The sequence below is a fragment of the Aquarana catesbeiana genome, linkage group LG10 (assembly GCF_042186555.1).
Source record: "Aquarana catesbeiana isolate 2022-GZ linkage group LG10, ASM4218655v1, whole genome shotgun sequence".
Taxonomy (NCBI): Eukaryota; Metazoa; Chordata; class Amphibia; order Anura; family Ranidae; genus Aquarana; species Aquarana catesbeiana.
This window is the reverse complement of record NC_133333.1, coordinates 33,184,061-33,211,151: the sequence shown is the minus strand read 5'-3', so window position 1 is coordinate 33,211,151 and position 27,091 is coordinate 33,184,061. Positions and strand designations below refer to the sequence as shown.

Genomic DNA, 27,091 nt, shown 5'->3' with positions numbered 1-27,091 from the left:
TTGTCCTTATATGGAGGTTCTGTGGGGGAGGAAAGTAGCAACTTACCACCTTCTTCTTCTTCCAGATGTCTGAGATGATGGAAAGCGCTGTGAAATCCTTTGAAGACTTGGAGTTCCAGCAGTTGGAGAAAGAAAGCAGTCGGGAAGAGGAGAGAGAGGCCTCCTACAGACAGATCACGCAAAACCTAGCCAAACGGCAAAACGAGTTGAACAAACGGAAGGTAAGATTTGCAAGAAAGAAATATGTTGGCATTGGTTGCCTGCGGTCATTCCCAACGTGAAAACGCCTTGCTGTTGCATTAGCCCAACAATGTGGCTTGATTTATTGTAATTCATTGTTTTCAAATAATGTTCATTGGAATTTCATTTCCAAGCACCAAAAAAATGTTTCCATTGCAGGACAAAATTCCACGCTTGGAAGAGCAAATACGTGGTGCAGAGGAACAGGCGCAAGCTGAGAGATTAAGGATTAGCGAGGAGAACACACGAGTCTTCCAGTCTCTGAATAAGGTAAATTAGTGATGCGAGAAAGCCTTCTGTAAGCTCCCAAGTCATTCTAGCCTGAGCTTACACAGTGCTGACATCCTCCTATATGGTCATGTGACAGCGCCAGGCCACAAGGGGGAAGTGTCATATACCCCCCTTCATCCCTACTTACACACACACAAAATCACTTGTGGTGATTGTCAACATAGCTAAAGTACTTGAAGTGTGACTTTTATATTGCAAATATTTGCATGCAATCTATCTATACAAATGTAACTATATGCAACCTATACCGATCTAATTATTTGAGGTGTGACAAACAAACCTCCTATATGCATGCTTGTCAACTCATCCTAAAGTGATGGGAGTGTGTGTGTGTGTATGTATGTATGAGTGTGTATATATGTGTGTGTACCACACGTATACCCAATCTTCTTGTGTGATGCACGCATCTCCCTTTATTCATGTTAAGGTTCTAAGTTTTAAACCATATGTAATTCTAAGTATCTGTTCTTATTCTGTATGTATGGACTCTTCACAGTAGAACTTCTCTTGTTCTGTATGCTGCATGTGATTATCAGTATCTATTTTTATTTTTAACTCTGCCATGGCTGGCCCCAAATCTGTGCTAATAAAAGAAAAGTGTTGGGTGCTGGGCCAACAACCCAGCCCTGTAAAACCCTTTATTGCTATGGACCCTGCACAGAAGCTCTTCTCATCCAGTATTCTGTCATTCTCAGTAAATCATCTTCTTCTGTTTGTATGGACCCTGCACAGTAGAACTTCTCTTTTTCTGTAGGTTGGGTGATTCTTATTATCTCTCTTATTCTAACTCCGCCATGGCCAGTCCCAAGTCCATGCTGAGAAAATAGGAGAATTGGGTGCAAGACCTGAAACTCAGCCTTGTAAAACCCTTTACCACTATAGAGTCTGCACAGTAGCACATCTCCTCCTGTATACTAACTGTCATTATCAGTATCTGCACAGTAGGACATCTTTTGTTGTGCATGCTGGTTGTGATCCTCAGCATTTGTTTTATTCTAACTCTGCCATGGCCGGTCCCAAGTCCATGCTGAGAAAGGAGGAGAGTTGGGTGCTGGACCAGCAACTTAGCCTTGTAAAAAACCCTTTACTAGTATGGACTTTGCACAAAAGCACTTCTTGTCTTGTATGCTGTCATTCTCGTATCTGTATGTATTTTGTATGCATGGACTCTGCAGAGTAAAAACTTCTCTACTTCTGTATGCTGGGTGTGATTGTCAGGATCTGTTTTGTATGTACAGTAGCACTTGCTCTGTATGCTAGATGTGATTCTCAGTATCTCTTATTATGTCTACATATACACAGCAGAGCACTACTTCTCTTGCACCCTAGAAGGGATTCTTTTTTTTATAAGTCACACCTCAAATTATAAAATGTCATTATATTTAATACAATGATAATAAAGGATCTAATCTGAATAAATGAGCCACATTGATATCTCTGTGCAACAAAATGCAGACAGAGCCCCTTATTGGCCATCATGACGAAGGTTAGAGTTTAGTTCCGCTCTAAGAGACCGAACATTACTTGGGAAATCTTTTAGATAAAAACATGCAATCCAGGAAAACCACAAAGCCCAAAGTCGTGTCTCTCTTCATGATAGGTGGGCTGCAGGCTGTCACAGATAAGAATAGATACACACATTGGTTTTAAATTCTAGAATAAAACTGTCAGGGCTCAGAAATCCTCTTTCACTCCAATCTGGCAAACAAAGACTGAATGGGATTCTGGCATGGTGCCATATTGCCTTGGTGAGTGCGTCACCCCCAGCGTGCACAGCACTGTGAAATGTCATCCAGGCCTTGTGATTGTGAGCTGTAGCAGAGCCCTGTGCGGGAAGCACCTCACATGTGATGAAGGAATCCAACACATTGCTGACAGTGCTAATAAAGGAACTTCACCCTCTAAATTTAGCATTTTCTTGTTGTATATGGCATAGTATCTGTTAATTGGATTATGAAAATATTCTGGTCCTGGGACTTTTCCTAGTTTGACGTATTAGAAGTCACTGGGTCCCTGTGCTTCTGTGAAATGTAGGCAGATCATGGCTGGTGGAAGAGGTTGGCAGGTACCTACCTTGCAGAAAACATCACAGTACCCTGCCTCAGTACTCCTTTGGAGAGCCCTTGATGTAAGCAATGAGCGGCTCTGCGGATGAGTTGCGCAAATATCAAAATGCCTCGATGGGTGGATGTCAGTCTGGAAGTTGCATGCAGACCATCCTAGGTACCAATTAATGCCCTAAACAGCACCCACATCAGGTTTCCAGGTGCTGTAGTACAGTCACAAGCAGTGAAGACTCTGAACACAAGGACTTTTGCATACCGTGCAATGGTAATGGGACTCGGCAACACTGGGGGCTCAGTACTGTCTGTCCAAATAATCATATATGCAACTTGCAAAAATTTTCAGACACAGTGTATAAATATATCAGTAAACATGCTGTATATGCAAATAAGGTTCTTTGTCTTCTAGAGCAGCCTTTCTCAACCTTTCTACCCCAGAGGAACACTTGAAATAATTTTTAGGTCTCGGGACCTCCTAAGAAAATCAGTTTATCAGGGGGATAAATTAGTAGTCACAATGCCACCCTTACCAACCACTAAAAAGATCTTTGGTGTCATGCCGTTGGCTCTGCCAAGTGGCATTGGACATGGGACTATCCAGGCACCATCAGATGGAATATTAATCAGTTCAAGTAACCCTTGTTCAGAGTGGCTGTATTTGAGTGGCTTTGAGAAAGATAGTAAAGTGACAGGGACCGTTCATGCTAGAGCATAACCATGAAATTGCTAAGGGGCCAAGCAGTACTGGGGCCCCCAACACCATCTTCTTATGTAAACATTTTCACAGGTTGCAACAGCATGCATGTATCTACAGCTTGGGAACCACTATAACATAATATGATGCAAATGGCATTTTCTTGGGGATGGGGAATACAGTAATAGGCCTCTTAAGCTTTGGTGTAATGTCATTGGCTCTGCCAAATGGCATTGGACATGGGACTATCCAGGCACCATCAGTTGGAAGGTCAATCAGTCACAGCTCAAGGAACCCTGAGTAACTAAAGAAACCCTAGGGTTTCATTAAACCCTTGTTGAGAACAGCTGTAGTAGAGGGATTGCCTTTGAGATGGAGAGTAAAGTGACAAGGGCCCTTCATGCTAGGGCATAACCATAGCCATGAATATGCGAAGGGGCCAAGCTGCACTGGGAGCCCCAACATCATCTTCCTATGTAAAAATGTTCACAGGTTGCAACAGCTTGAGTGTATCTACACTGTGGGAACCTCTATAAGATAATATAATGCAAATTTTGTTAGGGATGCAGAATAGAGCACAATAGGCCTTTTAATAGTCGGTGGTCTCCTGCCTTCATGTTTTGTTTTTTTTTGGGCCCCAAGATGCATAGTTATTCCACTGCTGGAAGAGTTTTTGGAGTAGGACTGCGGGATTTGCATTTCCACTCTGAGAAAATGTATTTTAAGGTATTTACAAATGATCTATACTCCATGTGCGAGTTCAGCATATCCATAATGGCAAGCTGGTTTGTATTGTAGGAGAAGGACCGATTGTTGGCTCTTGGCGCTTTGTATGGGAAGGATTCTGAGAAACAGGAAGAAAACGAGAGCACCCACAGAAAGGTGAGAACAAATTGCTTCATAAATGGACAAGCTACCGCTCACTAGTTTGTGTCCAACCCCACCGACATAAAAGAACACACCACGTTTGGGATGAGCTTTCATCCTCAATTGTGAAATACCAAAGAAAGGTACTGCCTCCTAGTGGTGGCTTTATGAACAGCATGCATTATTCATCCCAAAAACTACTTTCTATTTCGTTTTTTTTGCCTGGGACTTTCCATTGTTTTTCAAAGTCAGTTTATCTTCCTTTGACCCTTGACATTCATATTTTTTCTATCAATCTCAAAATTTCTTTTTACTGGAAACCTTTTTTTGTTTTAGTTTTTTTTTTATTTGGCCATGATAATAAACAGGACTGTGTATCTGAAGTGAGATCTGTTTGTAATCTTTCAAAGCAGCCGAGACTTGGATGCTTATTATGCCATTGTCAGTAGCTTGTCCAAGCTGCGTCATGAATAATGTCTCCGCAAAGGTTTACTAATAAATGAAGGTGGAAGCCAGCTAGGTCACTCGCATGTCTTGGTTTCATGTTTGGATTGTGGGAGGAAACCAGATCACACAAATGCACTGTACATACTCCATGCAGACCTCCTGGAAACTGATCCAAAGAGTCCAGTGATGCCCACTGTGTAACATTTTAATTTCCTAAGAACCCTAGCAGACCGTATTATTCTGAATACACATCCATTTTTGTGTTTTAGACTTTTTATAACTTTTGGCAAGCCACCAGTAATCTTGCAGACAAATTGTTGTATTCTACCCATGTTTCCCATGTCATTCTCTTACTTTTTTAACAGGGACTTCAGAGGACTTCCAGTCTGCCCAGAAGAAGTAGAAATGCAACGTTTATGCGGCAATCTGACCGTCCATTGTCACTCCACGGCAACAGTAAGTGGCCAGTTATTACATTATTAAAGTAAATACTGCTTCTTACATAATTATTTGGTCTGTCCAGTCTTACATTGGTTTATTGGTCAGGTGTATGAAAAGTATAGAGTCCCAATACGGGGTGATTGGCGCTGTTCCACTAAACCTCGTCTGATGTGCAGAAACTAGTGAGGTGTATCAAGTAAAAAATGTGAATAAATAAAAACTGAACATAAATTATTATATATGTAGGAATGATAAAATTACAAACGTGTGGGAAAAACTATTCTTGGTGTATATGCAAAAAATGCCCACATATATATAAAGTGCAGCGTGTATTATCACCTTACTAGATTAGAGGTGATCAAAAACAAAACATTATAGGTTGGTATAAAGAAAGTGGTATGAATTCCCAAAAAACCTTCAGAAAATCCTTGAAAAAATAGCGTAAATATGTGCATAAAAAAGCGTAAATATGTGCATAAAAAAGTGCTGAAATATATAAATAAGAACCTTATAATCATAAATGCGCATAAAAGTGTTTAGAAATAAATCATTAAATCATCAGTCCAAAAAATGTCCCAAAAGAAAAAAGGAAAAAAATCCATAGAACGTTCTTCCTAAAGTGCAAATAGTCTCTTCAAACATCTAGCAGTACTCTTAGTGTTGTAAACTCTTCCAGCCTTCCAAAGGACCCCCCAATGTGCCCTCACTCACCGGAAGAATTCACCCCTGCAGGGGTATCAAGCCTATCAGCCGTATCCTGCAGCAATGGTCCCTGGTGACAGTCCTCCGTTCGGATCTCCACTCCTGGTATCCCGATCAGTTCCAGTCACTCCCTTGAAGAGAAGCGTTGTATACAGCCTGGGCCTAGGATCCAAGGTATTTAACTGTATATATTCCTTCAGCTCCTCGTAACGCCTCCCACTGATAGAGCCGCGAATGATTCATATCCTCATAGCAAAGAGCGGCTTGAGATGGTCAGAACATAGAATGGCTGTGCGTACCGCAAGCAGCTCCCCGCACAGCTGGAGGAAACAAAGCCTAAAAGAATCCCGATGGGCGGCTCACGTCCTCCATACTCCGGGCTTTACAAGCAATTATTTCCACTGTCTGATGTCTTCATATGGAGAGGATCTGATTCATAATGTGGTTTGTAGTGAGCAGAGGTGACCTGACAGTAATTAGCTGACACCTGAGCTCCTCTGCTCACTACAAACCACAATATGAATCAGATCCTCTCCATATGAAGACATCAGACAGTGGAAATAATTGCTTGTAAAGCCCGGAGTATGGAGGACGTGAGCCGCCCATCGGGATTCTTTTAGGCTTTGTTTCCTCCAGCTGTGCGGGGAGCTGCTTGCGGTACGCACAGCCATTCTATGTTCTGACCATCTCAAGCCGCTCTTTGCTATGAGGATATGAATCATTCGCGGCTCTATCAGTGGGAGGCGTTACGAGGAGCTGAAGGAATATATACAGTTAAATACCTTGGATCCTAGGCCCAGGCTGTATACAACGCTTCTCTTCAAGGGAGTGACTGGAACTGATCGGGATACCAGGAGTGGAGATCCGAACGGAGGACTGTCACCAGGGACCATTGCTGCAGGATACGGCTGATAGGCTTGATACCCCTGCAGGGGTGAATTCTTCCGGTGAGTGAGGGCACATTGGGGGGTCCTTTGGAAGGCTGGAAGAGTTTACAACACTAATGCCCCGTACACACGGTCGGATTTTCTGATGGAAAATGTCCGATCGGAGCGTGTTGTCGGAAATTCCGACCGTGTGTGGGCTCCATCGGACATTTTCCATCGGATTTTCCGACACACAAAGTTGGAGAGCAGGAGATAAAATTTTCCGACAACAAAATCCGTTGTTGGAAATTCCGATCGTGTGTACACAAATCCGATGGATAAAGTGCCACGCATGCTCAGAATAAATAAAGAGATGAAAGCTATTGGCCACTGCCCCGTTTATAGTCCCGACGTACGTGTTTTACATCACCGCGTTGAGAACGATCGGATTTTCCGACAACTTTGTGCGACCGTGTGTAGACAAAACAAGTTTGAGCCAACATCCGTCAGAAAAAATCCTAGGATTTTGTTGTCGGAATGTCCGAACAAAGTCCGACCGTGTGTACGCCCTATAAGAGTACTGCTAGATGTTTGAAGAGACTATTTGCACTTTAGGAAGAACGTTCTATGGATTTTTTTCCTTTTTTTTTTTTTTGGGACATTTTTTGGACTGATGATTTAATGATTTATTTCTAAACACTTTTATGCGCATTTATGATTATAAGGTTCTTATTTATATATTTCAGCGCTTTTTTATGCACATATTTACGCTATTTTTTCAAGGATTTTCTGAAGGTTTTTTGGGAATTCATAACACTTTCTTTATACCAACCTATAATGTTTTGTTTTTGATCACCTCTAATCTAGTAAGGTGATAATACACGCTGCACTTTATATATATATATATGTGGGCATTTTTTGCATATACACCAAGAATAGTTTTTCCCACACGTTTGTAATTTTATCATTCCTACATATATAATAATTTATGTTCAGTTTTTATTTATTCACATTTTTTACTTGATACACCTCACTAGTTTCTGCACATCAGACGAGGTTTAGTGGAACAGTGCCAATCACCCCGTATTGGGACTCTATACTACTTAGAATTTCACGTAGGTGTTATTCTGTGCTGGGGGGGCTGCAGTTCCTTTATTACCTAAGCGCGGAGCTATTTGTTTCTTACAGGTGTATGAAAAGTGTTGCACTAGTTTATTGGTTAGAGGAAGTCTTCTCTGACACAAACATATGAAGGTAATGCCTTGGAGGAAGGAACAACCTTCAACATTCTTAAGACAGTACGCCCATAGTTGAAAATATAGAAAGAGAAAGAAAGAGCGATGAGTGCCGCAGCTCACGGACACGAGAGGACAGGCTCAGGTAAGTATTTTAGTGCAGAGAATGCATTATGGTAAAAACCTTCTGCCTTTACAACCACTTTAAAGTCCAGAGTAAAACGATTGGACTTCAGCTACATATCAAGAAAACTAAGGTTCTGACAACAGGACAGATCTCTAACTTCAGACTTCATGGTGAAGATGTAGAAATAGAAGACAAGTATCTGGTTCATTGGATTATTTATGGGTATCAAGTGTGGGTGGAAGACAGCACCGGCCTGGTGCCGCTGGAGGCTGTCTCTGCTTCACAACCCTGTCACACTGCAGAGACACTGATATTTAACCCCCTCAGTGTCTAACCATTTTTCAAGAAACACAGCCCTGAAGAAGGGGGATGCAATCCCCCTGAAAAGTGTTGGCTCTACTTGTATATTTTTAGCCTCAATAAGCTATAAAAATCATCAAGTGAGACTTTTTTTGGACATTGAGCATTCCTCTCCAATCACCAATTGGATCATTTATGAATAACAAAGGATCCAGCAGTCAAGAAATACAATGCAGACTGCCCGGAGAAGAGCAGGACTAAACGACCTAGAAAGGATCTTGATCATATTGATGTATAAATGTTAGAATTAGCCAGACATTGGAGTTTTTTCACTCTATGGATATGAAAGCTGGCGATAAAGAAGCAAGCCTGGGACGGTTCTGAAGTCTTTGAAGTTTGGTGGAAACCAATGGATCCTTCAACAAATCAAGCCAAACCTTTTTACTAAAAGCTATTGACTTAAACCTCGTGCACTCTGTAATCAGCATAGAATTAGTCGGACACACCCCCTTTCTTCCTCTGCTATACAAGTCGGTCTACTGAGAGAAGTTCTAGACTTCAGTTGAGCTTTCCCATGGATCAGATGACAATCTCATTTCCATAGGAGCATCCAACTGCTGCTGGTTGTCCACTTTCTGCAGGAACATCCAATCCTGATTGTTTCTCCCACATTAAAAAAGGCTCTGTTCTCCCAGTCTGTGAGAGGATTCTTGTGATGGGGGCATGGCTGTTACTTAGCTGTGCCAGCACAGGAAACTGGTGTGGGAGGCAGGAAGAAGCATTTTCAATAAGAGGTTTTTGGCTACATTCAAGCTTTATATGGCTTTCCCATGCTTCAGATGACAATCTAATTTCAGTAGGAGCCCCCAGTTGCTTTTGGTTGGCCACTTTCGGCAGGAAAACCCAATGCTCGGTCATTTTCTCCCCTCATTTGAGCTATACAAGTCTGTGAGAGAATTCATGTGAGGGGGTGTGGCTACTACTCAGCTCTGCCACCACAGAGAACTAGTGTGGGAAGGCAGGAAGAAGCATTTCAGTAATAGATGTTTTTGACTTCATTTAAACTTTAAAGGGCTTTCCAAGGATCCGTTGACAATCTCATTACCATAGGAGCCCCCAACTGCTGGTAGCTAATCATGATTGGATCATCTTGCAGAAAGTGGCCAGCTATCAGCATTTGGGGGCTGCTATGGAAATGCGATATTCACCAGATTTATGGAAAAGTCCCTTTTTAAAGAGCAAATATAGTCAGAAACATCTATTATTGAAAATGTTGCTTCCTTCCTACCCACGCTAGTTGCCTGTGGTGGCAGAGCTGAGTATTGGCCTCGCCTCCATCTAAAGAAGCCTCCCACAGACCTGTATAACAGAGGCTTATCTCAAAGGGGGGGATGATCAGAAGCCTTGCTAAACAATTCTGTGAGAGGCTTCTTTAGATGGGGGCATGCCTGCTACTTAGCTCTGCCACTACAGTACAGGGAACTAATGGGGGGGGCAGGAAATAGCATTTTAAATAATATACAGTATGTTTTTTTATTTCATTTGAGCTTTAAAGGATTTTTCAATGGATCAGGTGACAATCTTATTTCCATAGGAGCCCCAACTGCTGCTGGATGGCCACTTTCTGTAGAAAATGTCCAATCCTGATAATTTTTGCCCCCTTTGAGAAAAGGCACTGCTATATAAGTTGGTGAGAGGATTTTTGATGGGGGCATGGTCCTTATTCAGCTCTGTCAGCAAATGAGAGAAGATTTTGCCTTCGATTGAGCTTTAAAGAGCTTTTCCATTGATCTGGTACCTTTGGAGCCCCAAATGCTGTTGCCTGGCCACTTTCTGCAGGAACATCTTAATCCTTTTTTTTCCCCTTTAAGAAAAGCCACACCAATTTACCATATTTTCTCCTAATGATTTTCTTTACATAAATGTATTTTGGGAAGTCTTTATGTATAACGCAGTATAAATGTTTTTGTACCGTTTGCAGCCTGTCTGGAGAGCGCTGGCCTTGCTCTGCACCTTGCTGTATCCTCCAGCAGCTCTGGAGGTAAAATAGCCCTTGCCATCAGCCCCAATCTCCAGTTGGCACGGACCCGGCATCTGCAAGGAGAGGACAGAAGATCCTGTGGAGGAAGACTTCAAAATGGACATCCCCGACTACCTCTGACATATGGGTAGGGCAAAAAGACCTGAAATATTCTACCTTCTGATGGCGGCAGCATTTGATCTGAGCCTAAGGTCTAAACACAACCCTTCATCAGAGAGTTTCTCAATCCTTATTGCATGCTGTATGAAAGGATATTGACTTCTGCTGCAGTGTCGAGCTAAGCCTCGCCCCTGAACTTTAGCAATCCAGTGTGGGAATCTCTATTGGGTGCTAAGGCTCTTCCCAAAGGATTGGTGAACTGCAGGGGCTGGGCTTATCTCTAAGTCCTGCAGAACTCCTGTATAATATACATCTGGGATTGAGGTCTCTCCTCTCAGACAGAATTTAAATAATATTTTTTATGACCCCAGAGATTTTCTTTAAGGGGGATTATTAAGCTGTCTTTTAGAGGGGTGTGTATATCTTTTTATGTAGATTTTTTCTCCCCAGAAAAAAAAAAATCTTAGGCGCTTACTCTATGCTCATACATTATACTTTGTTTTCTTTACTCCAAAGGCCAATCCCTCAGCTAGCAGAGATGGAACGCCAGCTACGTGAAGCCATGGCAGAGAAAGAGCGCCTCCTGAAGGCCAGGGTGAGTACATTTCTGTTCGCAAGAAGTCTGCGCATACATATATTTAAAGCCCAAACTTTCTTTTTCTGTAATTTTCGATACGGTGGGGGAGGGTTAGAGCTCCTTTCAAGTTTCTGTTGCGATTCCCTCTTTCTATTTCTCCTGATGCCCATTTTTCCTGGGGCAAAAAGTGACGGGAAATCCAAAATTATACAGTGGTTACCAGAAAGGGAATACAGCAGAGATACTCCTATGAGGAAACTCCTCCCGGAGAGGAGAATGCTCCTCACTTTGGTGGGATTTCTTCTCCCTTCTTGTTGTGTCTCCCGGACAGGAAGTGAAGGTAAATCTTCTTAGGGGGTCACAGAGCAAAAAAAAAAAAACAGGTATTTAAATGTTATCTACAAAACAATACAGGTATTTAAATGTTATCTACTCAAGTAAGAATTTTTTTTTTTGGGGATATAGATATACTGAAAGTTGACCTCCAGCCTTTCCTTCAGTCTTGCCCTGTTGTACAGGCTCCTCTCCTGGACTGAAATTGCATACTCTGATTTCACTGCACACTGTGAGCTTCTAGCAATGTGCATTAGAAGCTGCAGCAAGTCAGAGCCCGCCTCATTTCCTGGCTGGAGGACATCCAGCACCATCTAGCCCAGGGATATGCAATTAGCGGACCTCCAGCTGTTGCAAAACTACAAGTCCCATTATGCCTCTGCTTCTGGGTGTCATGCTTGTGGCTGTCAGAGTCTTGCTGTGCCTCATGGGACTTGTAGTTCTGCAACAGCTGGAGGTCCGCTAATTGCATATCCCTGAATTCTAGCCCTTTCTCCTCAGCCTGACTGTCCCATGCCCACCTCTTTCATTCGTTGGTTTTGCAGTTCTTGCAATCATGGAGGTTCAGCAGCACATGTAGGCATTACCTAGGGAAAATTGCATGCCTAGGAACGCCCTGTCCTTCAGGGTGACGCCCCCACCCATCAGGGCATTTTAATATTTGCATAGCTCCTCCCAGGAGCCAGCCCACTGCTTACATCAGGGCTGGGGGATCTTGAGTGAAGTGTTGAGGCAGGGTGCTGCTATATTTTCAGGAAGCCTTCAGCTTCTCCCACCTGCCATGATCTGCCTGCATTGCATTTAGAAGCACAGAGACCTTGTGATGACATCACTGGGTCTAAAATAATGTAGGTCCTACAAATGTAAAGATTAAAAAAAAAAATTAAGTTGCATGTTGATGAGGATTGGCGGGCTTTAATAGGGATAGAAAAATATATAAGTCGATTAAACTCCTTTTTGTCTTTTTTTTTTTTTTTTTTTTACCAACAAGGCAACTGTGACCTATAAGGGAACCTTTTTGTTTTTTTGTTTTTTTTTTTGTTTGTTTTTTTTTTTAGGTTAAAAAAAAAAAAACAACCTTAAGGGTTGAAAAGTTGTCCCCTACATTGGCGTTGTGTGGATTGGGTGCAGTATAAAATGATAGGTCCCTTCCCCTTTAACAGCAGTCGTCCTCCATGCAGTCAGCCATCCAGTGCAGCCGGCTGACCTGCCGTCACATGACTGTAACTTAATTGCTTCTGCTTTCGGAAGGCGAGCCTCCAGCTCTGGCTCTGCGCTCTCAGACACATTTGGTTGCTCTACAGAGCAGGTAGGAGACATGCCTGGGTGGTGTGTGTTATGGTGAGTGTACACAGAGAGCTTGTCTATAGGCAACCTCCATGCATGCATGTGTACATACATGTAGAGATTTCTACATAGATGATTTGGGGAAGGGACTTTATAGGAGTTTACAGTGTAATGTACTTCGCCTTTGTTTGTGGGCAACGTTGGCCTTTGCAGGAGCAGAAGAACTGGTTTTTCATGTTTGCTTAGGGCTTAGCTGCAATGGAGATCACCTGTAACAGGCAGAGGGGATATAATCCCATTACACAGGAGATATATATATATATATATATATATATATATATATATATATATATATATATATATATATATATATATATATATATATATATATATATATATATATTTAAGGTGGGTATTTTTTACTTTATTTAAATCCGATTTTTCTTTATTTAAATCAGATTTTTTTTTTATTTAAATCAGATTTTTTTCTTTATTTAAATCTGATTTTTTTTTTTTGTTTGAATCAGATTTTTTTTAATTAAATCAGATTTTTTTTTTTTTTGATTCTTATCAAATATATTTTATTAAAATGTTTTTGGAGTAAAAATCCATCTAAAATATAGTTTTCTAAGGATACATTAATAATTTACTTAATTCAGCATGAAATGGAGCTTAGTTATGTAGCATGAGGCTGTATATTCTGCAATTTTTACATTTTTGGTAAACTCATTCAATGAATCCAAGCTCTGTAAGCTGAGATAACATGCACCGCATTGATGCATTCACACAATTTCACAGTAACCATGAGATAAAACAAAGTTCAGGAATATTTCTTTATCCCATTGTTTTGCAAATCTATGTACACTACAAACTGTATGACCGTATCGGTTCTGATATTGCTGTTTTACTAACCTGACAGCTTATTATTCCAAATAGGAAACCTTCATTTTGTTTGCAAATAATAAAGATTCTAACTACCAGCAAGAATGAGTCCTTACATTTGAAGGGCACCTGTCATTTCAAATCCATCATGGCCGCGCCTGTTAACGGGCATCCACTCACCTGCTACCGCCACCTACCTCATCTTGTTGTGTCACTGCCACATCACCAGCCGTCCCATTATAGTGAATAGGACTGTCGGTGATTCAACAGAGGGTCAGAGGAGAAGCCACTGCGGGACAGAGATGATAGTTGCTCTCTAAAAATTATGATTTAGATTGAGTTGAGTTAATTTAAATCCACCCTGATGCCAAGACAGTAAACGTCCCGACAGTCTTTTCTAACTTTCTGGGACCCTATGGGTGAGATCTCTGCACTGATTCCCTGGGTCTGCACACCTGCCGTGCCCATTATGAGGGGCTTTTGCCTTCCCTGCATGGAGTTCCTGAGCTTGCAAATTTGTGGTGGCCATTATGGGGGTTCCCACCATCCTTGCACTAGGTACCCCAGGCTGTGCACCTGCTGTTCCTATTATGAGGGGTTCCCACCATCCCTGTTCTGAATTCCTGGTCTGCACACCTGTTGTGCCCATTTTGAGGGATTTCCACAATCCTGGGGCTGAGTTCCCAGGTCTGCACACCTTCTGTGCCTATTACAAGAAGTTCTCACCATCCCTGGTGCCCAGGTTTGGAAATTTCTGATGGCCTTCGAGGGGTCCTTACTATCCTTGCACTAGGTTCCTGGGTCTGCACATACTTATGTGCCAGTTATGTATCTACGTTTATCATTATGAGGGGTTCCCACCATCCCTGTGCTGAGTTTCTATACACCTGCTGTGCCCATTATGAGGATTCCCACCATCCTGGCACTAAGTTCCAGCATCTGGAGTTTGGGGGTTGCAAGCTTGTGGTGGCCATTATTAGGGGCCCCCATCATCCTTGCAATATGCTCTACGGTCTGCACACCTGCTGTGCCCATTACAAGAAGTTCTCACCATCCCTGGTTCCCAGGTTTGGAAATTTTTGATTTAGGCCTTTATGAGGGGTCCTTGCTATCCTTGCACTAGGTTCCTAGGTCTGCACACCTTCTGTGCCAATTATGAGGGTTCCTACCATCCTGGCACTGAATTCCTGAATCTTTGCATCTACGTTTATCATTGAGGGGTTCCCACCATTCCTGTGCTGAGTTCCCAAGTCTGTACCCATTATGAGGACTTCCCACCATCCCTGTGCTGTTTCCTGGGTCTATACACCTGCTGTGCCCATTATGAGGGGTTCCCACCACCCTAACACTGAGTTCCAGCATCTGGAGTTTGGGGTTTGCAAGTTTGTGGTGGCCATTATTAGAAGCCCACATCATCCTTGCAATACACCCCACGTGCCAGCTGTCAAACTCTGTATGTAGCATTAACATGGCAATGTGTACGCACCTGAGCAGCACCATGTCCACTACTAGGTGGGAGTTTGGGGGGCAGCAAAAACGTGGATCAGCCGCCTGTTTACTGCCCCCCCGAACGCCTGTTTGAAAGGAGCCTTAAATCTATAGAATGTGGGTCAGAGTTCCCCTTTCTGTGAGTACATGGAGGCGTGAGACAACTTCCTAGAATTTCTTTACTGCCAGCTGTTCACAAATACTTTCCAGGGCAACCTTCATAATGCTCTTGTATTAAAGTGACACAACAATTGTTACCAAAAAAGTTACAAACTTTTTTTAAACGAAAAAATGAATTCCATCACCGAGCTCCATTCACATTTAGCGTTTCTGCAACGTGCGACAAAGCACACAGAAAACGTTCATCTTGTGGAACTGCATGAGCATTTGTTCTATGTGAATTGGAAGCAAAATTGTTAGGCTATTTTTACTCCTGGTTTATTGCTATTAAATTATTAAAAAAGAGTGGTTGGGAAAAATATTGCATTATGACCACTAGATGGAGCTGACAATCATAGCAAATAAGTATTTATTTCTTGTTATCACTAGCTCCATCTAGTGGCCATAATGCAGTATTTTCCCATTGTGTAGGAATGAAAAGCATTGGACATAGGGAGAAAATAGTCTAGTACAATCAATTATGCCCCTATTTGTACAGAACAAATGCAGTTTCATAGGATGAATATCTTTTGTATTTTTTTTTTTTTTTTTATAAATGCACCCCTCCATGGTTTCACTATCCTGCCTTAAGGTAGGGACCCTGCACGGTCCCTAAGTGTTGGTATTCCTTTGACTTGTGACGTTGACTTCCTAATAAATATGTGATGTGCACTTATTTGGAGTGCTGTTTACTTTGTATCTTCCATATATCCCCGACATTTCCAGATACTGTACAGTATAAATGGGTTTTCTCATCTCTACCACTGAAAATAATAAAAAGCCTTTTGCGTGTTTTGCAGGAAGAGAAGAGAGCAGCTAAAGAGATGACCAAACGGCTGGAAGCAGAGCAGAGTCATATGAAAGAAGAAGCTCCTGTACCTGTCCCACCCATGGTGCAACCGGCCGTCCTCGAGCCTGCTGTTGAGATGGTAAGTTCAGCAGAAAACTGTACACACTTAAGGGTTGATTTAGAAATAATTTGCATAGTCATTCACCCAGTCAAAGTGCTAATACATTCATTCTGTGCAAATGGGGCACAAAAAAAACTATTGGAAATAAGCTATACGGTATATTGTGCTGTTCAAATGTAAATAATTGATTTTAAATGGAAAAAACACGTTCAACCCCTAGATGGAGCTAAATTCTACAGGAAATTATTATGATAACTGAGCTCCATCTAGTGGCCAAATAAGGTATTTTCTATTTAAAATTAATGATCTAATAGCACAGGATATAGCCTATTTACATTAGATTTTTGCCTGATCGCACATGCACTGTCACTGGGTGAATGACTATGTGATTTTCCTTTTCTTTTAATTTTTTTTTTTTAAATCAACTTCTTAATGTTGACCTTGCATTGTGATTACATTAAAAATGCTGTCTCATATACTTCCCTTCTCCTGATGTGGGCACCTTGACCTATACCTGTTCAGCACACCACCTTTAGGAACCTGTGTCAGTGGGCTTTGGGCTGGTGTCAATGACGTTGGTTTGAGACCTTTTAGAAATCACTCGAGTATTCATTTACAGGTGCCTTCACCTGCAGTTGACCACCTTCTGACCTGCATTTAATCTAATGGGAACAAAGGACCATTTACACAGGCCTTTAACATACCTTTTTCAATCCTGCTATTCAAAGTGCTAAGACAAAAGAATTAGTACAACAGCCAGGCAGATAGCATTTTTTCAAGGGGAGGGGGTCATCAATATATTTTTTCAACCCATTTTTTCTTTTGAAGACCATCTGTCACTTTGCTAATCAAGGGCGGAGTAACAGAGCCTTTTACTAGCACACCTCCTGACCCACTTATACTCAGCATCATTAAAGTGACAATCAGTCCTCCTTTTAAATGAATACCAGATAAAGTGTATAGAGCATGTGAATTATATAAATCACCAATACATGTAAATAACAAGTAAATAAACCATTGAAAGTGCATTCTTCATGTGGGACAGTGAAGAGAATACATATGTAAGTCCATGTAAAAACAACAAGATGAATCACCCAGGTGTTTATTAGAATACAATTGAGGTCCTGCTGAATAAGGACGAGGTGCTTGGTCCACCACCACATATAGAGAGAGACTGGCCGCTTACCAGAAACTCCTGACCCCCCACTACAGAGGGTCAGAGTGAGCTGTTAGAACTGATTGCTCCGGACCACCACCGAAAGACCGAATGTTGGCACTGGGATGGAACATCAGGGGCCTTGATATAGGATGGGTTGGTTCACAATAGCAGTACGTCAAACTCTCAGCAGAGTGGTTAAACCAAAAAACGGAAAAAGCTCCAATAGTGTAACATCATATGGCTTTATTAAAACAAAAAAATGTATACACTCACATGTAAAATTCAAAGTTGAGCGCCTAGAAAGATGTCTGGAGCGCCGGCCGGATGCTCACAGACAGCCCGTCCTGCTGGTAACACAACAACGGTAGGAGGTGACGCCAACACGCGGAGCGACATTCCATCCCAGTGCCAATTTTCGGTCTTTCGGTGGTGATCCGGAGCAATCAGTTCTAACAGCTCACTCTGACCCTCTGTAGTGGGGGCCATGAGTTTCTGGTAAGCGGCCAGTCTCTCTCTATATGTGGTGGTGGACCAAGCACCTCGTCCTTATTCAGCAGGACCTCAATTGTATTCTAATAAACACCTGGGTGATTCATCTTGTTGTTTTTACATGGACTTACATATGTATTCTCTTCACTGTCGCACATGAAGAATGCACTTTCAATGGTTTATTTACTTGTTATTTACATGTATTGGTGATTTATATAATTCACACGCTCTATACACTTTATTTGGTATTCATTTAAAAGGAGGACTGATTGTCACTTTTATGGACACCAGTTTTCTCATTAGCGCGATTCCATTTTTTCTAAGTTGATTTTATTGTGTTTGTGTTACATACAGGAATCCGCAGCTTTTCTAATCTCTTTAGCGTTCACACAATTTCACTTATGCGCAGTTATAATCCCCCTCCTTTTTTTACTCACCATCATTGCACTCCCCGAAGCATGGCTGCTCCTATGCAGCTCTTGGAAATACCCAGCATTTCTGAGTGTAGGGGAGTTTTTGATCTCCTCTTGGGGTGCAAGTCTCGGGCCTGAGTGGGGAACAGGTATAGGGGAGCTTGTGACCTTCTCTTGGGTACATTTCTCCTGCCTGAGCAGAGAACAGATATAGAGGAGCTTGTGACCTTCTTCTCCTGGGGTACAATTCTCAGGCCTAAGCCAGAATTGTGTATAGGGGAGCTTGTGACCTTCTCCTGGGGTGCAGTTCTCAGGCCTGAGCCAGAATGGTGTATAGGGGAGCTTGTGACCTTCTCCTGGGGTGCGGTTCTCAGGCCTGAGCCAGAATTGTGTATAGGGGAGCTTGTGACCTTCTCCTGGGGTGCGTTTCTCAGGCCTGAGCCAGAATTGTGTATAGGGGAGCTTGTGACCTTCTCCTGGGGTGCGTTTCTCAGGCCTGAGCCAGAGTTGTGTATAGGAGAGCTTGTGACCTTCTCCTGGGGTGCAGTTCTCAGGCCTGAGCCAGAATTGTGTATAGGGGAGCTTGTGACCTTCTCCTGGGGTGCAGTTCTCAGGCCTGAGGGGGAAATGGTTATAGAGGAGCTTGTGACCTCCTCCTGGGGTGTCGCTTTCAGGCCTGAGTGGGAAATGGATATAGGGGAGCTTGTGACCTCCTCCTGAGGTTCTGCTCTCAGGCCTGAGTGGGAAATGGGTATAGGCAAGCTTGTGGCCTCCTCCTGGGGTGCTGCTTTCAGGCCTGAGTGGGGAATAGCTATAGTGGAGCTTGTGACCTCCTCCTGAGGTTCTGCTCTCAGGCCTGAGTGGGAAATGGGTATAGGCAAGCTTGTGACCTCCTCCTGGGGTGCTGCTTTCAGGCCTGAGTGGGGAATAGCTATAGTGGAGCTTGTGACCTCCTCCTGAGGTTCTGCTCTCAGGCCTGAGTGGGGAATGGGTATAGGGGAGCTTGTGACCTCCTCCTGGGGTGCTGCTCTCAGGCTTGAGCGGGAAATTTACAGGCTCACACACTGTCACCTAATAAAAAGGTCAACATCATCCAACTGTGTGTAAGCCCCAACATTATCCCACTTGGAGCTTACACAGGTGTTGATGCCCAAAGGAATGTCACTTTTCCCAGAATGAGCAAAGTGCTGGTAAATAAAATGCATAATCTGTCCTCTTTCCAGGCACCTTTTGACTTGCGGTCATATCTGGAGGCCTCAGGACACAGCGTAGAGACGTGTCCTAACGTGAGGGTCAATGCCATGTGTTGTCGGGGCTACCTTGTAAAGATGGGAGGACGCATAAAAACATGGAAGAAGAGATGGTTTGTGTTTGACAGACAGAAGAGAAGGCTGGCGTATTATGCAGGTACGGGTCTATACAGTATATGTAATGAGATCTTCTCAGTGTTCCTCCTGGTCTCTCCTTCTACCACTCTTCTTTTTTCTCTCTTTTCCTCTTTCTGGCTCAATTTTTTCCAGTCCTTCTTTTCTCTTTTTCCTCCCTTTAGACATAGGGAGTGTTTGCAAAGTGCTGGACTTAATGTTGGGCAGGATAGAGTTTAGAATCCAACTTTTTAGAGGCAACTCTTTGTCAACTGCTGTAGCCTTGTGGGCCGCTGGAGTAGTGTAAAAAAAGCATGGGAGACAACATAGTTTTAATGCAAGTCCCGTAAGTCTTGACCAGCAACACAAATCGGGACACTTTGTACCCTTTTTTTCCTGTTTTGTTATCCAGTATTCTCTTAATTTACTCCCAGCACATAAGCCCTGTTGAAGGGATGTTTTGAGCTCTCGGAATGAGTTGGAAATATCCTTCTAGTATCTTGTCATGTGTAATAGATCTGTGGCATGCAAATTTTTTTTAAACCCTCTTCCCTCTCTTTTGAGATTTATTTTTTGTCTGTGTCCATCCCTAATGATGTCTATCTCTGCAGATAAAGAAGAGCAAAAACTGAAAGGAGTAATCTACTTCCAGGCCATAGAAGAGGTGTATTACGATCACTTGCGAAGTGCTTCTAAGGTAACCTATAGAACGAGAAATTATTTTATTCTAGCCTTTTTTTTTTTTTTTTAATTCAAGTGTTTGTCTTTGTATAAAATAAACTCTAAGTGCTAAAATACCAGTTAATCCTGCTAGAAATACGGTGAGCTGATAACGTCCTGTGTTGCACTGTTATCAGTTAGCATTGTTCCCAGCTCTCTCTGAGGATTATAAAACGCCTTCTCCCTATCTAATGGAGAAAGCTCTCTGACCTTTTATAGGTTTTATGGGAACAGTTGGTTGGTTTCCATTAGACTTGGGGTATCGATAGCCAAATTATTTGTATTTTTTAGTTTTGGATAGAGTAAAGGAGTTAAAACCCCTGATACATGTTTGCTATTCCATTAGGGAAATTTCTCTTAATTTCCTGTCCCAGTGGCACAACAGGATGTTGAAGGAATTTTTCTCCTAGACAGGTGTCCCCATGGAAAGATTTCTCCTTACTCAAATCAATGATTTTCCTTTACTTTCTTCCCAATGATCTTGCATACCACAACAAAAAACTGGCAGATTGCCTAATCCAGCCTTTCCCAACTTTTTTATTCCAGAACAGTGATCTCCAAACTGTGGCATGGGGCTAAATGTGGCCCTTTGCATACCTTTATCCGGCCCCCAGTGTACTATTTCTCCCACTGACACCAATGATGGGGCAGTATTTCTCCCACTGACACCAATGATGGGGCACTATTCCACCTACTGACACCATCGGTGGGGTGCTATTCCACCCACTGACACCAATGATGGGGCACTATTACTGACACAAATGATGGGGCATTATTTCTCCCACTGACACCAATGATGGGGCACTGGTCCTCCCACTGACGCCAACAATGGGGCACTGTTCCTCCCACTGATGCCAACAATGGGACGCTGTTCCTCCCACTGACACCAACGGTGGGGTGCTATTCCACCCACTGACACCAACGATGGTGCACTAATATTTCCCCTAAAAACAAAGATGGGACGTTGTTTACACCCACTGACATAGGGGCATTTTCTACTCGCACTGGCCACGGCCTCCTAAAGTCTGAAGCACAGTAAACTGGCCCTTTGTTTAAAAAGTTTGGAGACCTCGGTTTCGGAGGAACCCTTGAAATAATTTTTTTATGTCTCGGGGAACCCTTGATAAACCAATAAATTAAAGTAGAACTAAAAGTCCAAACTTTTTTTTTTCCATTTTGTCTAGAGTAAGGGAGGATTATAACCCCTGTAGGTTTATTGTGGGCCATCTGTGCCCGGTTAGGGAGATTTAACTTCATTTCCTGTCCCATAGCCAAAACAGGAAGTGAGAGTAAAATTCCTGCAAATTAAGGGGATCCCTTGGGGACCCACAGGCTATCGGAACGAGTGTCCCCATTGGAAGATTTCCACTTTATTACTTTCTGTAGACACCCCAAAATGTGGGATTTACTTTCACTTTTAATGAATGGTAAACAGGACACATAGAGAGGGTGAATCTCCCAAACAGGGGGGACAGGTGTTCTAATCCCTTTCCACTCTATCCAAAACTAAAGAAAACATTTTGCCTTTAGTTATACTTTAAGAGTTAGTAGGAAGAATACTTTATTGTAACGCATGATACATGTGTTGGTGTCGTGTGGCACCATTCATTTTAAATGGCACCCCAATGCACCTTGCTGATAAGCGTATGTAACACGTTAATGTATAATAATAATACGTGTTGCTGTGCACTACCAGAAAAGGTGCATGCACATCCGCCGGAAAGGTGTGTTGGGGCGCCTTAGAGAATTAATGGCATCACATCACCCCAACACATTTAAATGTTTAAAGCAAGTCTACGCAACATGTCCACACTGGTGTGAACGTGCCTTGGGTGTGACGTTTAATGCAGCAAACTGATATACGGAATTCAATGTTACTATGTGTAATAAAACAATTATTTTTCCTCCCCCCAGAGTCCACACCCCAAACTGACGTTTTGTCTGAAGACCTTCGAACGCCTCTTCTGCATGGTAGCGCCGACCCCGGAAGCCATGAGGATCTGGATGGATGTCATGGTGACAGCCGCTGAGGAGAACCACCGCTACTGAGACCTTATTTTGTGATCGGTGCCAAGCGTTTTGGGGAAGAACGAAGGAGCCTGGGAAAGAAATAGAGGAACACAAAAACATGAACACAGACGGGCTTGTGAAAAGAAGGAACTTGTGCGAGAGATGTGACTGACAAAAGGGAAGAAAAATGAAGAAAGAACATTTTCTAAAACCCGTGACAGAAAATCTGTGAAATTTTTAGCAGACATTCCTCGGTGAAAAACATTTTTTTTTAATGCCTGTATATCCAAACAGAACAATTTTTTGCAACACACCATGGTACTCACCTCAGGAATGACTATACCAAAGCCTTGTAGCCTTGGCCATCTCTAAGGCCCAACTAGCAATGTCTTCCACCGTTGGTTAGAATGTTGATGGACCTTGTGAATTACCACTAATGTTGAATGTGTTAGGCATATCTTCTAATGTCTGTGATATTATATACATTATTTTTGTAAAATGTTGACAGGATATTAATGGGTCACATATACAGCTTGGAAGCCACCATTTTGTAAGTTGGCCTGTCATGACCATTTTAGACAAGAGGCTGACTAAAAAATGGTGACATCACCAAAGCACAATATGTCTGCCCCGTCCCGTCTGATTTATCTACTGGATGTTGCTGAACATGTAGCAAAAAGTAGCATTTGGTCTAGTGAACCAGGGGACCTCCCACCCATAGGGTTCGTACCAAGTGGCTTCCAAGAAAGAATTTGGCAAAAGGTGCTTGAACACACCTGTCAAAGGATAATGCAATATATAATCCACAAGAGTTGGAAAAACAAAACCATTGTTGTACTAGATTTCAGCATGTATAGTATTTTGTTCTTGGGTTTGCAAACACTACAACTATCTAATGACTGGCTGACCTGAATGGATAAACATCACGTGTTCCAGTTCTTGTGGAGCCCATTCTTTTGTCCTCCAATATGGACCTCATTAGGGATTTAAAGGTTTTGGAATTGCCTTAAAGGAAAGCTGAAGTTGCCACCATGGGTCTCCAAACCAGATAGCCCTCCATGGTTTGATGCTACTCCAACCTCTTTGCTTTAATATTAGAAATTGTTGCATGCAACAAAAGCTTCCTTGACATCAGAGGCTAAACAATCCTAACATTTTATTGTGGCTCTGTGGAAAGTAAATGGTGTTGCCCAGAGCCACAGTCTACATTTGAGAAGTGGCTGAGAACTTTAAAGGTAGGTTCAAAAAGCCTAAGAAGTCAAAGGGCTCCAGTAGGTACAAAAAAACTGTGCAGCTTTGTAAGATGCTCATGATCTTTATTGCCATACCCTGTAGGCCCACCTGGAAGTCTGGGTGAAAAACTCTGTTAGCAACCCCCACAAGCTGCTTTGCTGCTAGGACTTGAAAACTGTTGGTTATTGCTCCTGTAAGGGTCCTAGCACACCAGGCAGCTGAAAAAATGCCAGAATCTCTGGCAGAAAAAGCAGCTAAAGAATGCTTATAGTGCCTCGTATTTTATTTATGACAGGTAAGTACGGTATATAGCGCCATCAATTTACATATATTTTGTACATTCACAGCAGTCCCTGCCCTCAAGGAGCTTACAATCTAAGGTCCCTAACTCGCATACATACAAATACTAGGGCCAATTAACCTACCGGCATGTCTTTGTGTGGGAGGAAACCGGAGTACCCGGAGGAAACCCACACAGGGAGAAACATGCAAACTCCATGCAGGTAGTGTCGGGGTTGGGATTGAAATTGATGACCCTAGTGGCAGAGGTGCTAACCACTTAGTCACTGTATTGCATAAGCATTTGAGAGTTTATGGGCATTTTTTTTTTTTAATAAGCGTTTTTTTTTTTTTTTTGTCAGGCGTTTCTCTTGCTCAAAAGCTCTTTTTTTCTGCCTCTAAACTCCTGTAAATGCCTATAGTGTGCATGGACACATGCAGTAGGTTAATATGGAGGGAAGTTTAGAGACAGAGGCAAAAAAAAGCTCAAACACCTGTAAAAGCAATGTTTTTGAGCTCAAGTGTGCACGAGGTGTAATGCTGGGAGTGAGCATCCAACGGTTTTCACATCCTGGAAAAAGTCAGGACATGGGGATTGCTACCTGGGAGTTCTTTGGCCAGGCTTTTGGGGGGTCCAAATGGTCTACAGTTTTTACCATAAAATAATGAGCATTTTACATAGGTGCACAGTTTTATAATATATACTAGGGCCACCTGACTGCATAGGCTATTTTCTGGAAAAGATGAACTTGGCCTTTTAAAGTCATTTAAATAAGAGCTGCTAGCAGATATAAAGTGCAGGTAACTAGGGGTGCTTAAACATCGCTTGCAGCGGCTCTCTGTCCCCGTGCCCTAATGCCAGGCCTTCTGAACAGCCAAAGCTTGCTGTTATCCTGTGCCTCTATTACATTCCTATTGGCCCACCACTATGATGGCCTGTTTTGTTAACCTTGCAAGATTTATTTCAACCTGGAAATGTCTTTTGAAAGAGCTTTGGCTGTTCAGAAGGCCCTGGTTCTGGCTATAGCAGAGGAGTGCAGAAGCTGAGCTGATTTCATAATGGATACTTGGTGCCCCAACTGCAGAAAATAGAACCTTTTGTCTTTGGATTTCGGTTATGCCGAATTGGTAGTGGCGGTTGTTTCAATGGTCAAAGATTTTTTTTTTTCCATAATCGTTTTACAGTGCAAACTGGATACTGGTCATGGAGCATGATGGAAATGTGAAAGTGTGTTTATAAAGTTTCTGTTGGGTTATGTTGTTGGTTTATGACCACCAATCAACATTCATTCACCATCGTTCTTAAAGTTGATACTTTATTTATAGTGGGTATTGCACATCATTGGCCTGTGTGATATTCAATAGACCACCTTGCTAAGATGTGGAAGATGAACAACGTGGAGGCACCTTGGGCACAGCAGGATTAAAAACTGAAAATTGTATCAAATACCCTAACTTTCCTTGCCCATGGCAAGTAACCCATGCAATTTGTTGCGAAATATTACAAGCTGGTTATTGCACAGTTTTATGCATGTATCTGTATAAGGATGTAGTGGCCTTTTGAGAAATCTATTCAGCATCCCTGACAAGCATCTGGACCATGAGATTAAATGGATAGAGGCCAAACATTTTCCTGGCCCCAATCCATGGTAGCATACTACCACATGTATGCTGCCATGTGGGCACCAGGAAAAAGGAAAATTGTATCAAATACTTACCGTAATGTTACTTTCCTGGCACCAATCCATGTCTGCATACATGTGGTAGTATGCTGCCATGTTGATGCCAGGAAAATTACTTTGGAACATGTTTGGCCTCTGTCCATACAATCTCATGGTCCAGATGCTTGTCTGGGTTGATGATTAGGTTCCTAAAATGGCCACTCTATCCTTATGCCGCGTACACACGGTCGGAATTTCCGACGGGCTTGTTGTCAGAAAGTCCGACTGTGTGTAGGCTCCATCGAACATTTTGCTGTCGGAATTTCCGCACACAAATGTTTGAGAGCAGGTTCTCACATTTTCCGACAAATTCTGAGCGTGTGTACAAAAGTCTGATGCACAAAATTCCACGCATGCTCGGAATCAAGTACGGTGGTGCACTGGCTATTGAACTTCCTTTTTAAAAGCCACGTCATGCGTGTTGTACGTCACCGCGTTATTGACGTTCGGAATTTCCGACAATGTTTGTGTGACCGTGTGTATGCAAGACAAGTTTGAACCAACATCCTTCAGAAAAAAATCCACGGTTTTGTTGTCGGAAAATCTGATTGTGTGTATGCTGCATAACACAGAAGGCACATGCATACAACAATGCAGTAACCAGCTTGTATCATTTAGCAACCAATTGCATGGGTTACTTGTCATGGGTCATGAGGGTATTTTAACAAAATGATGGTACTAGGTATTCAGGTCAATTGCAGTCCTCGTTTTCCAAAGGTCTCATGGGACCCAACCTTTTAGCACCAGGTCCCTTGGACCCCAGCAATCAGAAGTTGGAGTGAGATCACTGGTTTGTTAAAGGGTTGTGTGCCTTTTGGAGCCCAGTAATCAGGAGGGGGAGTTGGATCACTGACTTGTAAGTGGGTTATAATGGTAGTGATCTTGAACCAAAAAGAACAAATTCCTTTGCTTAAAAGAGAAGTTCTGGCAATAGTGGACCACACATCTTCAGCCACTCCAGAACTGGCAAAACTTTGCAGCCCCCTGGGGACTGGGGAAGTCCAAAAGACACGCTGGAAAAATAAGAAAACAAGGGCATACCAGCCTTGCGCATTACCTTTTGTGATTCCTTTTATTGAAGTGATAAAACAGATACTGTATCTACTCGCATATACCATAAAATCTCAAGACCATCAATATCAACAGTCCTGCATGACCTCGTCCACTGCCCAAGTCCTAACTACAGCAAGACATCCAAAATTGCTGACACATTTTTAGGGGGGTTCCCTCTTCCTCAGGGCTGAGGAAGAGGGGAATCCTCCTCGAAATGAATCAGCCATTTTGGACGTTTTCCCATGTTGGGACTTGGGCAGTGGACCAGGTCATGCAGGACCCTGTGGCTATTGATAGTTCTGAGATTTTTTTGGTGTATGTGAGCATATATCTGTTTTAACACTTCGATAAAAAAAAATCACAAAGGTAATGCGCAAGGCTGGTGCGACCTGTTTTTATTTTTCCAGTGATCTTGAACGGTCTCCTGCAAGGTGTCTCCAATCACAAATGTAGCCCTTCCACAGTCTCAGACCATCTTCTGAAGGATGTTTGACAGTGTTCTGTACTACATATACTGAATATTATATATGGCCACTTGGTGATGTCAGGAGCCACAGTTGGGGCAACCTAAACTGCCTAGGTTGATCAATAAATGTCTCC

The 27,091-nt window shown here is 42.5% G+C and overlaps 1 protein-coding gene across 5 annotated transcripts in view; it reads left to right on the top strand.

The window, feature by feature from the left end:
* The window catches only part of PHLDB3 (pleckstrin homology like domain family B member 3), a 101,158-nt gene extending 74,325 nt beyond the window's left edge, over window positions 1-26,833 (top strand). For 4 of the 5 annotated variants that reach the window (XM_073601959.1, XM_073601957.1, XM_073601958.1 and 1 more), the window contains 10 exons: window positions 66-221; window positions 400-510; window positions 4,087-4,170; window positions 4,968-5,058; window positions 10,255-10,441; window positions 10,930-11,008; window positions 15,940-16,068; window positions 19,335-19,518; window positions 20,087-20,172; window positions 22,110-26,833. In XM_073601959.1, coding sequence (XP_073458060.1) covers window positions 66-221; window positions 400-510; window positions 4,087-4,170; window positions 4,968-5,058; window positions 10,255-10,441; window positions 10,930-11,008; window positions 15,940-16,068; window positions 19,335-19,518; window positions 20,087-20,172; window positions 22,110-22,244 — 1,242 coding nt within the window. In that variant the 3' untranslated portion in view covers window positions 22,245-26,833. The remainder of the gene's footprint in view (window positions 1-65; window positions 222-399; window positions 511-4,086; window positions 4,171-4,967; window positions 5,059-10,254; window positions 10,442-10,929; window positions 11,009-15,939; window positions 16,069-19,334; window positions 19,519-20,086; window positions 20,173-22,109) is intronic. The other variant, XR_012236301.1, reaches the window with a different exon arrangement.
* The last annotated feature ends 258 nt before the right edge of the window (window positions 26,834-27,091 follow it).